General features: G+C 53.7%; 1 protein-coding gene across 3 annotated transcripts in view; it reads right to left on the minus strand.

Moving 5' to 3' along the window:
- LOC133361747 (uncharacterized) overlaps nucleotides 1-8,559 on the minus strand; it is a 45,883-nt gene extending 37,324 nt beyond the window's left edge. For 2 of the 3 annotated variants that reach the window (XM_061580746.1, XM_061580745.1), the window contains exons 1-4: nucleotides 5,571-8,559; nucleotides 4,635-4,980; nucleotides 3,667-3,819; nucleotides 126-254 (exon numbers count right to left, since the gene is read on the minus strand). In XM_061580746.1, the coding sequence (XP_061436730.1) occupies nucleotides 3,678-3,819; nucleotides 4,635-4,980; nucleotides 5,571-6,621 (1,539 nt within the window). In that variant the 5' untranslated portion in view covers nucleotides 6,622-8,559 and the 3' untranslated portion in view covers nucleotides 126-254; nucleotides 3,667-3,677. The remainder of the gene's footprint in view (nucleotides 1-125; nucleotides 255-3,666; nucleotides 3,820-4,634; nucleotides 4,981-5,570) is intronic. The other variant, XM_061580747.1, reaches the window with a different exon arrangement.
- Between the last annotated feature and the right edge of the window lie 4,825 nt (nucleotides 8,560-13,384).

A 13,384-nucleotide genomic window follows, 5' to 3' on the forward strand; every position in this document is an offset into this window, starting at 1 on the left:
CTCATAGGCCACCTCAAAACGGGCCTGGAAATCGAGCCAATCGCCCCCCTTTGCGGTGAATGGCGCGACAGGGGGCAACCGGTGCAGCTGCCGCCTCCACGTCAACCCACCCGGCGGCCACTCACCTCCAGCCCTGCCCGACGCCGTCGCCATGGCAGCAGCAGCAACGTTGGGCCGATGGTTCGCCTCCGGCCCCTTGTCCAGCCGGGAAGCCGCGGCGAGTTGGGGAGCCACAGCCGTATCCGCGGCGCAAACTGCAGTCGCGGTGCACAGCGCAGCCACGCTCGCACCGGCGGCGACGGCCGTAGCAGCGGTGTTAATGGGCACGGCCATGACAGTGGTCATGGTGGCCGACTCCGGCGATGCATATAACATGGCCGCCGGGTTGTGCGCGGCGCCCAAGTCCTACGGCGCGCCCGCCGGTGGGTTGGTGCGAACCTCAAATTGGGCGGGAGATGATTGAGTGTGAACCCCGCGCGGCCCGTCGAACCCCGTAGCCGGTGTGGGTGCGCGACTCTCCACCTCGGCCATCGTGATGACGAGCTGGCCCAGCGTGTGCTGGAGAAACTTCGGCGTAAGTAGGTTAAATGTTGAGTTTTATAAGGGCACCACGGTGTGACCAGCCACTCCCCACCCAGTCCCACGCCGCCCACCCCCCACCCAGCCCCACCCAGCCCCTCCCCACTTTCCCCACCCAGCCCCTCCCCACCCTCCCCTCCACACAAGCCCCACCCTCCCCACCCAGCCCCACCCTCTCCTCTCCACCCAACCCCACCCCTCCCATTTTTGGATGCACGACGGACGGACACCATAATCCCCTGTGGGCTGGTGGAACCAGGAGGTTCCTACCAGTATTATCATCGCCAACCATCATTATCATCATCTATAACCATCAATAACCACCCATCGTGATGACCACCCGTTATCATTACCACTCGTAATAATCACCACCCATAATCACTCCCACCCATCATCTTCATCACTACCACACATCATAATCATCATCCACCAACCAACACAACCCACCAACCACCACCACAACACGCCAACCACAACCCACCAACCACCACCCACAAATCACCACCAACCACGACCACCCACAAACCACCACCAACCACCACGACAACCACCCAACAACCAACCACCACCGCATACCACCGTCGACCACCACTCATCACCACCCACCACCATAGCCACCAACCACCCACCACCACCCAAAAGCACCCACCCACCACCATAGCCACCACCCACTCACCAGCCACCACCACTCGCCATAACCCACCACCCACAACCAGATACAGAGGAGATAGAGACATAGGAGACAGAGGAGAGGGAGACAAAGAGAGGAGAGAGTGTATAATGTCGGAAATGCACAATTTATTTGTGAATGGTAGTGCTGTTTGACATTACACTTTTGGTGTTTATAAAACGTGCACCCCTATTCACATATCCTATAACCACCGCTATCCACCAACCACTACCCACTAACCACGACCAACCACCACAACGACCACGACCATACCCAACAACCACCAACAACCAACACAACCACCCAACAACCACCACCACCCACAACCACCACCCACAACCACCCACAACCACCAACCACCCACAACCACCCACCACCTACCCACCACCACCCACCACCACCACCACCCACCAGCACCCACCCAATACCCACCACCATATCCACCAACCACCCACAACTACCATGACCCACCACCTCCCACCACCCACTACAACCCACCACCCACCACCACCCACTACCACCAACCACCACCAACTACCACCCACTACCCACCACCACCCACCACTACTCACAACCACCCACCACCTCAACCCACCACCACCAACCAGCACCAATCACCACCAACCACAACCACCACCACCCACGCATCATAACCACCACCCATTACCCATCATTATTTCCACCACCCATAATCACAACCGATCATAATCACCACCCATCATCACCACAACCCATCATCATCATCACCACCTATCATCACCATCATCACCTATCGTCATCACCACCCATAGCAATCAACATCCATCATCAGCATCAACACCGATATTTTATCACCAACCATCATGATCGCCACCAAGCACCCAACATCACCATCACCCATCATCACCCATCATCTCCACCACCCATCACCACCACCCATCACCACCACCCATCACCACCACCCATCACCACCACCCACAAACACCACCCATTATCACCACCATCAATAACCACCCATCATCACCAACCATCACCACTACCAATGTTCATAATCACCACCCATCACCACCACCTCCCATCACCACCGATTATCACCACCACCCACCAATCATAATCACCACTACCTATCACCACCCATCATAATCAGCAGCCACCATCATCACCACCCATTACCCATCATCACCACCCATCATCAACCACCTTTTAACACCATGACCCATTATAATGAACACCCATTATCATCAACCATCATCATTATCATCAATGCCACCAACCACCCGCCATCATCACCACCCATCACCACCATCAATCACCACCCATCATCACAACCACCCATCACCACCAATCATCACTACCACCCATCATCATCACCGCCATCCATTATCAAGAAACATCACCATCACCTCCCATCATAAAATAACAAACACACACATGTTGGGGCCGCTGGTCCCCGAAGTCCCTCCCTGCTCCATGCCTATGGCAGGGGCTCCGCTGTTCGCCGACCCCTCGCTACTCTGCGAGCAGCTGCTGCTGTCGCTGGGCTCCTCGCCCGACGGCTCCCCTCCCTGGTCCGTCCCTCCGCGAGCTCGTGTGAGGGGCATAGCTCACCGCACGCTCTCGTTCACCTGTAAATGCTGCGTTGTCTCTCCATAAATCACGCGCTCTAAATGGGGGTCAGGGGTCGGAGGGCGAACGACGCTGCCCTCACACCGCGCGAATCCCTGCGGCGATATACGAAACTGGTACCTGTGGACGCGCCGATCCCTTCCCCCACGCTACGAGCGCACACACCTGCACACACGCGACACCCACTTGTGCGCCGCTCTACGCAGCGCTCCCGCGTGGCGAGCCGCTGTGTACACAGCACCACACACGCTCACACTTCTCAGCGAGATCACACGGTGACACGATCAGCTATTAAGGATTTATTGTTTGCTACCTGGGATTGGTTGTTGAGTCAGTATGAATCGACGAGGCTGGCCTATTCTACTACCCCTGGACCTATTCCCTATTTATCGGCTACGATCCATATTCACCTTCTTACTCACTGCTAGGTGCTCACGGCGGTCCGTTGATCCCCTGCTCACAGCGTACCTCAGTGCGTCTCACGGACGTCCGGGTCGCTGGGCTGGCGAGCGTCCTGTCGCCTTGGTCCTGGAGTAAGAGAGAGATCTCCCCTTTCCGCCCCCTTTTTATCCTCCCTACATCAAAGGGATGTTGCTCCGCCTGTCGTCGCTCCCCTTCCAGTTTCTTTAACAATGGGCGCGCGTGCCCGGTTTTAAGCGGCGGACGTTGACCACCGTCTCTCGACCCCTCTCCCCGCCATAGATTAGTACCATCCAGGGGGAGATCTGCCGCACCACGGTCCAGGGTCCCCGCCAGTAGGTTGTCAGTTTCCCCACCTGCGCGGCCCCGACGCGAGGGGTGTGTAGTCATACCTTAGCGCCTGTCAGGAATAAGGGGGGTTCCATGCGGGGTCGGGTGCCCTGTTCCTGCGGCCGATGCGCGGCTTCCCCTTGCGGGTATGCTCGGCCTCGGGCTTCTCGCAGGGTCTCCAACAGGTGTTCCACGGGGCGGCTTCCCTCCTCCGGCTGGGGGGAAGGAACGCCGAATAGCAGATCTGCGGGTAAACGAGACTCACGGCCGAACATCATTAAAAACGGGGTTTGTCCCGTCGAAGTGTGTACGGTGGTGGCGTAGGCGAAAAGGGCGTAGGGGAGGTGTTCGTCCCAATCCCGTTGATTTGCGGCCGCCATACGTTTGAGTTTCCCCGCTAGGGTCTGATTCATGCGCTCTACCATACCGTTCGCTTCGGGGCGGTACGCTGTGGTTCGGTCCTTCTGGATTCCGAATTCTCGGCACAGTACCTGGAACAGCTCGGCCTCGAACTCGCTACCCTGGTCGGTGAGGACTCATTCTGGGATCCCGTGCTTAAGTACGTAATGTTCCACGAATGCCCGGGCCACCACCAAGGCCGTTTTATCAGGGATGGCCACTGCCACGGGGTAGCGGGTGAAATACTCTACTGCGACTAGGATATACCGGTTGCCTCGATGGGATCGCGGGAATGGCCCCTGTAGGTCGATCCCGACCAGCTGATTCGTGCGGCTGACACGGAACGGCCTTAGGGGTACCTGGTATCGTGCCGGTTTCGGCCCGCACTGCTGACAGGCGCGGTAGCCCTGTACCCAGGCGGCCACGTCTTGTGCCAATTTGGGCCAGAGATACTGGCGACACAGGGTCTCTCGAGTGCGTCGTTCCCCGTCATGGCCCCCGAGCGGGTGATCATGCACCAGCCGTAGCAGCTGGGGTCGTACCTGGGCAGGAACACAGATGCACCCTGGCTGGCAGGCCTCGGTTAACTCCCGTACCACCCCGTTCTGCACACACAACCGGCCATACAAACCGCTCCAGGGTCCTGGTAGGGCACTTTTTTCCTCCCGCAGTGCCGCCTCCACTGCCGCCAGATCCGGATCCCGCTGCTGGGTCTGTCTCAGCTGCTCGTCGTTCAGGCCCGGGAAGGCGCAGCCGACATCCTCCTGGATCCGTCCGATCGGGGCGGGGTGATCCGCCGGGTCCCGAGCCGTGGGTCCCGCGAGTCACCCCGTGAAACACGGGCAGGCCTCCTCCGCCCTTGTCTCGGCGTACACCGTGGGCCGCCTCGACAAGGCGTCCGCGTTTGCATGCATCCGGCCAGCCCGATACTCGATTTGCAGATTGTACTCCTGCAACTGCGCCAATCACCGGGCCATCTGCCCCCGCGGCTCCTTGAATGTAATAAGAAACTGCAGAGCATAATGGTCAGTGCGTACGCGACATTTCCTGCCGTATAAATAAGGCCGGAACTGCTTACATGCGAAAATCACGGCGTACAACTCTTGGCGGGTCACGCAATAGTTCAGCTCGGCCCCACTCAAGGTCTGGCTGGCTTATGCGATGACTCGTTCTGTCCCATCCTGTACCTGTGACAACACCGTGCCCAGCCCGCTGCTGCAGGCGTCGGTGTCCAAAATAAAATCGGTGGTAAGATCGGGGAAAGCGAGGGTGGGGGCGTGGGTGAGGTGATCTTTGAGAGTGGTGAAGGCCGTCTGGCAGGCCCCCGTCCACTGATAGGGGTGCTTAGGGGAGGTGAGTTGGGTGAGGGGGCATGCAATCTCACTGAATCCCTTTACAAATCGACGATAATAGGTGGCGAGCCCTAAAAATGATCTGATCTCCGTCAGATTCCTTGGCCGTGGCCACTCCACTACGGCGCGTACCTTCTCCGGATCGGTGTGCACGCCTGCCTCGCTGACGCGGTGCCCGAGGTACCCCACCTCGCATTGTGCGATGTAACACTTACGTGGCTTGAGCTTGAGATGAGCCGCTCGCAGTCGCTGGAACACCTCTCGTAGCCTGGACCAGTGCTCAGACAAAGATCTACTGAACACGATCACGTCATCCAAGTAAATCAGGCACTGTTCCCATTGGAAGCCCCGCATCACCAACTCCATCAGCCGCTGGAACGTCGCGGGCGCATTGGTGAGTCCGAACGTGAGTACTCGAAACTCGAATAGTCCCATCGGGGTGGTGAATGCGGTTTTCGGCTGATCCTCCTCTGCCATCTCCACCTGCCAGTACCCGGACGCGAGATCGAGGGTGGAAAAATATCGCGCTCCGGCGAGGCTGTCAAACGTGTCGTCGATGCGGGGTATGGGGAAGGCGTCGCCGAGCGTGACTGCGTTCAGTTTACGGTAATCGACGCAGAACCGGGTTGACCCATCCTTTTTCGTTACTAGTACCACTGGGGCTGACCAGGGGCTCGCCGAGGGCTGAATTATGTTATCGCGAAGCCTCTTTGATATGGGTGCGTTCGGGTGCGCCCACTCGGTACGCAGGGAGTTTGATGGGTCGGGCTGCACCGGTGTCAATTTGGTGCTTAACAAGGTCGGTCCGACCCACGTCCGAGTCGTGTTCGCTGAACACGTCGGCATACTCCCGCAGTAACTCGCGCAGCCGATCGGCCTCTCCCTTAGGTAAATTCGCCCATGGTACATGTAACGCGTCGAGCAGGGGAACGACCTCGGCTCGGGGAGTCGGGCCGACTCGCCAGGCCAGGTCCTGGTCACCCTCAGGACGACCGGGGTCCTCAGCCCAGAGTGCGACACCGAGTCGTTAGAGTGGCATGCATGCAGGGGGTGTACGGTAGCTATCGGGGTGCGCTGTCGCAGTATCGCTGGGGCACTGTGGGGGTTAAACATCCGCATAAACAATCGGTCCCCATCTGCATTTACCAACGTGGCGGATCCCACGACCCCATACCGTTTTGCCAACTCCAGGTGAGGAGTTAGCATTACCTCCCCTGATGGTTGGAGCGCGGGGTCGGTGGGGGATGTTGCCACCGGCACCAGCATCTCGGTGAGCGACCCGATGGTGACTGCCGTCGCCAGGATAGCGGCCACAGGTGTGAAGTGGGGGCGCGTCGGTTCTCGTCCCAGGAACGCTCTCCATGGTGGCGCATCGCTGGCGGGGTTGCACGTTGAGTCCCAGCTTCTCTAGGAGGTCGGTACCTGCAATACACTCGTGACACAACACACTCGACATGTAGAACTCCTGGGTGCACACCTGGCTGCCTATGCGGACCTCTAGGGTGGCTCTCCTCAGCAGCCCCATTCCGGCTCCGCTCGCCGTGTGCAGCGCACGGTCCGGGGCCTGCAGGCGGCTCACATCGACCCCGATCATGCTGCAGTGCGCCGCGCTCACGAGCGAGGCCACCGCCCCCGTGTCCAGCAAGATCTGGGTACGGCGTCCTTTGACCTGCCCCTCCACCAGCGACGTGGCCCCCGTGATTCCCGCCACCAGCTCCCGCAGCCTGTCGCCAGGAGTCGCCGCGTTCCTTGGTGTCGTTGCTGGAATCTGCGTGGAGATCACTCGCTCGCCATTATCATTACAGCTTGTTTGGGTCGGGGCTACGTCGATTTCATCCCTCGGTGGTCCCCTCTCTAGGGGGGCCTTAGTGTTTGACCTATGCATCTGCCTCGCACGGGCGAGCTGAGGGCAGTTTCTCATGAGATGCCCTCGACGGTCGCACACATAACACGTCCGGGGAGGGGTGGCGGCTCCGTAGTGGGCCCCCTGCCTGCTCCCTCTCCCTGTACGCCGTTGTCCCATATCGGACTCTAATTGGGCTACCCTCCCGGCCAGCCCCCCCACTGTCGAGCATAGTTCTCCCATCTCAGTCTCAACGGTAGACTGTAGCTTGGTCATATTTCGGCTCATTTGATCGTCTACGTGGGTTATCCTCTCACCTACTTGGGTTACCTTACCGCCCATATGGTCTACCCGGCCAGCAATATCTCCCATGCCGGTCTGTAACCCGGCTACCCACCCCGGGGTTGTCTCGCTTGGTCTCTGGGGCTCTCTTGGCCGTCTCCTTATTGGGCTGGCGGGCTCCTCCTCATCCTCGTCAGGGATCAGGCTCGCCACGGTGCACTTCTGTCCCGACCCTCGGAGCTGCGCACGTTCGCTGGAGAGCTCCTCACACTCGAGTGCTTGCTCGACTAGGGTATCGAAGGGGAGGCCTGCGCTACCCCTTTTGGGCTGCCACCACGCGGTGCGAGCTAGGTACCTGAGTAGCTTGTCTGCAGCTAGCGCGTCAATGACCTCCTTCGCGAACTCTGGACGGGCGATCTGGGTTACTGATCGCACGTCCTCGGCGTAGTCTCGGAAGTCCTCGCCAGGTTGGCGTCGGCGCGTGCCGAAACGCCGATCTAATCTACGCATTAGTTCCTCTAGTTGGGTTTGCGCGCTTTCGGGTAGTATCTCTACAAAGTCGGCTGCCCGCCCATCCAGGTTCAACGTAAGATGTCGTAACGCCTGCGCGTCCGACCAGCCATTAAGCTCTTTAGCCCCTATGATATTGCGGGAAAACGCTTTCCATGTAGGGGTCCCCTGGCCGGTGAACACATGCCTTACCTTTGCGTGGAGTAACGCGCTACCTTCCCGTGAAGACGTGAGGGTTCGTACGACTTCTGACACCATATTGTTGGGGCCGCTGGTCCCCGAAGTCCCTCCCTGCTCCATCAATTGCGCACCCTAAACTATGCCGCCCCGTCCATCCTCTGCCTGTCTCGTCGACCCGTGGGGGTGTGTGTGGGGGGATGCGTTTCAACCGCGGTGGCCGAATGCCCTTCGCCGCGACCATACCATCTTAAGGCTGGTCGCAGCGCCGCGGTGCAACGTAGCGTCGGGGGAGGTCGTCCAATTCCCTGGTCGCCGGAAACCGTGAAAGTTAATCCTGATAAGGGTTTCTCGGATAAAAACCGGTCGGTCAGGTGACCTCCCCTCGGAGCTCTATGGGGGGGGGGGGGGGGAAATGCATGCGGGTGTGTTCATGTGAGGTGAGGTGAGGGGGACGCGGGGTCGGCTCCGTCACTTGGTGGTGGCGAGGTCGTAGATGGGGCGGCTGCTGAACGGCTTCGTGGCGGCAGCATCACACACAGGTACAAACATAGATATGTAACCTGACACAGACAAACAACCGACACACACAAATAAGCAATCTCTTTGAAGACTTAACACTAAAAAGCCCATATTACCCCTGCCAAGATAGGTGCACACATACAAATCCATTACACAATAATCAACATGTGACTAAAATTCACACGTAGTACTACCACCTTGTAACTTAAACATAACTACATAGATTAATAATAAAACCCTGCATTTAAAAGTAAATATACCAATGAGATGTTTTTCATATGCTTGCAATTTAATGTATGAAATACAAGTTAATCATTCCAATTATATTAAAATAACCATTAACGAATATGAAGCCTGAGGCCAGGTATATGCCAGGCCTGACGGCCAGGCACTGCTGCAGTCCTCGCCGCAGGAACGGCGACATCAAAAACAGCACAAAGTGAGGGGGCAAATGTTGAATTTAGAACCAAGGCCCCTGTTGTGTCCACTCACGTTTACCACCACACTGCACCACGTGGTGCGGCAACCGGGCGCGTGGGGGCGGAGCCTGTCGGTAGAGACGTCATCCATGTTACGTCATAGCCACGCCTACGCCGACAGAGGAATTCGCACGAGGGAGCAGCAGCACAAGCCTTTGGAGAACGAATCCTCAACGAGGTGAGCGTCCCTGTTGACAATGTGTGTTGTTTATTTTTACTTAACATTTTGGCCACAAACTAAAGCTTCATGATTTTTTTTATTGGTTGGTATATTTATTTTCTGCAATAAAATTAAGACTGTTAGATACGTTACTTGGCATGCTATTTAGACACAAACGAGTCAGCATTTAAAACGTTCATAACTAACCTGTTTAAATCTCATAGATTATTAATAAGACGTCTACACTTTTTGTGTTTTGATTGCTGACACAATTGTGCCCTACATCACATGTATTGAATGTTATTCAACATTGGGGAGGAGTCTGCCTTTAAGTTCAGACCCCAGCTGCTGCCAATATCTCTCTCCAATCTGTGGTGGCATAGCCACATGGGTAGTGTCTCTGACGTCAAGTGACCTATGACGTCATGCTCGGGTTATTCTTACATATAAAAGTAACTTTTTGTCTGTCCGTCCGTGTGTCTGTCTGCGTGAGTATCTTGAGGCTATGCTCAAAATAAAGCTGGTGTGGACCAATCAGTTTCAAAGACAATGCATTATCAGAGTATGTTTTTTTGCATTCTGACCACAAGTATTGTTGTTAATGCAGACATGATTCCTTGTAAAAGATTTCAGTTTGGTGTTGTAACATCGTAACACTGCTGTTTTGTTGCCAGAAAAACGGGTAAAACCTATTCTCACGTTTTTAACTGACAAACTGTGGGGTATATGTTTCACGGATACTACACCGTATGCCCCGTATTTCACATCTGTCAAGTTTAAAGTAGTTAAATTAACAATGTATTCCTTATATGAGCACAGGGTGGCGCCCTAGCATCGCACACACGCGACCGGTGGGGGGAGGGTGGAATTCTCGCGTTAAAAATGCAACAACAGAAAATACATACAACGCTGAGGTAAATTTTTCATAGTATGCTGTCCTCTTCCCCCCCTGCCCACCCCAATGTGTGCACGTTCTACTATAGGGTCGGTAGATACTACTATTATAGTCCTTAGATAATATTATTGCAGAGCGGGCGGGGGGATGGTGGGGGGGTAGCAGCCCAGCATCAGCCTACAAAGGTGCCACCTCAGCCGGCTGGGCAATTTAGGCGAGGCCGGGGGCTTTACAAGGGACTAGGCCTTTCCACTACACTCTGTGAAGTTAGTTATGTTATAGAGTTAGTATAGCTACTACTATAGCCAGTACACACTGCTATAGAGTTAATATAACTATTACTGTAAGAGGCATAAGACAGAAAGTGAATGCATTATTTAGGTGTATACATTTGATCTACATCTGTCACACATTTGTTTAAGATTGGGTATACTTGACTTGGAATATTCCAACTATTTAGAATCCCCCTTTAGACGCTCTGTTGGTTGAACCCATGATGTCACTTCCTTTTGACTACGATTCGAGCCCGGAGGAAAACCAGAGGGAACCAGTGGACAGTCGTTTACCGTGTGATAAAGTAAGTGGACAGGTGAGATATAACTTTGGAAATCGTTCGTTTTATGCAACCAAGAAATAAAGAAACAGTTTTTGATTCAAGACAAATCAAACACACGTCAGACTAATTGCTCCTACAGGTTAAGGCATAGCCTACTTCTTTGGTACAAGAAAGCTGCACCTACAGTAAGTCAAAGACTTTGTCCACTCATTCCCCTAGCTTATCACCATAGTGCTTCTGAAATAGCTTCCAGGCTTCCTGGTAGCCTCTTTTTGGACTCATGTTCACAACTGCGCACAAGATTTCGTGGTTCTCCACTGGTGAATTATTCCAGATTTTAAGAAAAAACTTGTCTTATCTACTCATTTGCTTTCAATTGTGTGATCGAAAGCTCTGATGAAGGACTTGGAGACAAGTGGGTCACTTTTGAACACAGGAATGACAAGTATTTCTGTTTTACAAGCGTCTCTGTAATCTCGTTCTGACACTGCATTGCTTGATAAATATATATTTTGTTCCTTTCAGGCCTCTGGTGGTGTTCACTTGGGTCTGGTCTGTGGTATGCTGTACTTGTACTAGCCTCTCTACCTCTTGTCGGAGCTGATTCCGAGTCCTTGTATGCTCTTATAACATGCGCCGGCTGGATTTTCTCAAACGCTCTGTCACCGTACTCTTCATGCGGTCCTGAGGCTCTTTGGATGTTGTCTTCGTCTTGAAATAACTATGACTGCCATCCAAAGTGTCCACATTCTCCAAACACCTTGAGCTTAGCACTGGATGCTGCAATAGTAGTCTCTAACTCAAACTGCACCTTTTAAGCTTCAAACTTTGTCATCAGCTGTACTTCTTCGAGCTCGATTTCTTGTTTCTTCTTTAAAGATGCTGCCTTGGCTAATATAGATGCGTGTTTTGCTTCTTCTAGTACACGTGCCCAAATTGTGGAGGTTTTTGAGGAAACTAGTCATCTCCAGTTACGGAGCGATGTTTACTTGTGGTTTTGCTCCTTGGAAATGATACTAATGATAAGCATGATTTGGAGCTTTCGTGACTGCACGAATTAATTTTTGGTTCTTTCGGTAAAGTCACATAGGAAGGGAATTATTATTTATTTAAATAAAATACTTAATTTATTTTCTTTCTACGTGACTTTACCGAAAGAACCAAAAAGTAATGATATGCCATCACCTGGATCAACTTCATCTTTCTTTTCTTCACTTGTATCTTCAGAAGCTTCCGTGATCCACCCTTCCATAGGCTTTTCTGACTCTTTATGGCTGTAGGCGCCATGGCTAGGTGCCTGCATCACCGCTCTCCCGCCAACGCCGCGCATTAATACTTGCCGTGTTCTTAAGTAGCTTCGTGCCTTTGTGCTGCCTTGTACTGTAACTGATTTGGCCATGTCGTCTTCCATCTTGTTTTCTTAATGCACAACGTATAAGGTTTGTTGTTGGACAGGGGGGTGACAGGATAATTGATAATAAACTTAATAAAGAGCCTATCATTATTATAAAAAGACTAGCTGTACTACCCGGCTTTGCCCGGGACTTGGATCCACCACGGCCAGCCGCCTTTGTCTCCCCAGTGGCGATATTCATACGCCACACCAGTTACTCGTTTTGAGGCTGAGTCGACCTAGGGGAGGCCCAGGACCGGTTCAAATAATCGTCATCGGTGGTGGCCGTGAGCGGGAATGGAACTCGGGTCGCCGGGTTCGTAGCGCGGCGCGCTAACCACGACACTACAATGCGTTACGCTTCCACATGCGCGGGTCACATGACAGATTTGACGTCACAGCTCAATTGCTGTGCAAAAATATATGTATTTTTGTATATATGTATTTTCCCCCCGGGCAACGCTGGGTATATCGAGTTTATACCACAAAGTCGTCGCTTGACACGGGTGGGCTGTCGAGGCCTAGTACCGTGCAGAGCCTCCGGCCTCGCCTAGATTGCCCACCCGGCTGAGGCTGGGTACTGGGGCCGTTACCCCCCCCCCCCCGCGTTACAATAATACTGTTTAATCACTATAATTTTATTATCTACCGACCCTATAATAGTAATTGCACACATTGGGGTGGGGGGGGGAGTGAAGAGGACGTGAAACTTTGATGAATTTACCTCAGAGTCGCGTGTTAATGCGTGCGCATATTTTTAACGGGAATTAAAAATGGCGTCCACCCCGCAGCGAATGCGTCGCTACCCGTTAACCAGGAGCAACCGCCGTGGTAAACCAAACGGACCAATCGTGTCTCGCAAATCCCTCACATTTCGTCCAATGAAACTGCGTATGGTCCGGCGACACACAGACAGACAGACACACACACAGACAGACAGACAAACAGACAGTTTGCGATGTTATATATATAGATTGACAGCAATGTTTTGATTAGCGAGTTAGCTTGATGCTACAAGTTTGTTGATGAATTCTGTAAGCGGTCGTAGGCCTCCTAGAGGCGAAGTAACATAAATATTTGAGAGATTTGGTTATGTTTATTTATGGTTAGTGCTGTAATTTTACTAGCTTTTAAAATGTGTAGGTTAATGAATGTTGCGCTTGTAAGCAAGCAGTAAATTAATGTTGTGAGCCAAGTAATTGTTGGGTTAAA

Source organism: Lethenteron reissneri, unplaced genomic scaffold (genome assembly GCF_015708825.2).
Source record: "Lethenteron reissneri isolate LAM-NWPU_2019-01 unplaced genomic scaffold, ASM1570882v1 scaffold_122, whole genome shotgun sequence".
Lineage (NCBI taxonomy): Eukaryota > Metazoa > Chordata > Hyperoartia > Petromyzontiformes > Petromyzontidae > Lethenteron > Lethenteron reissneri.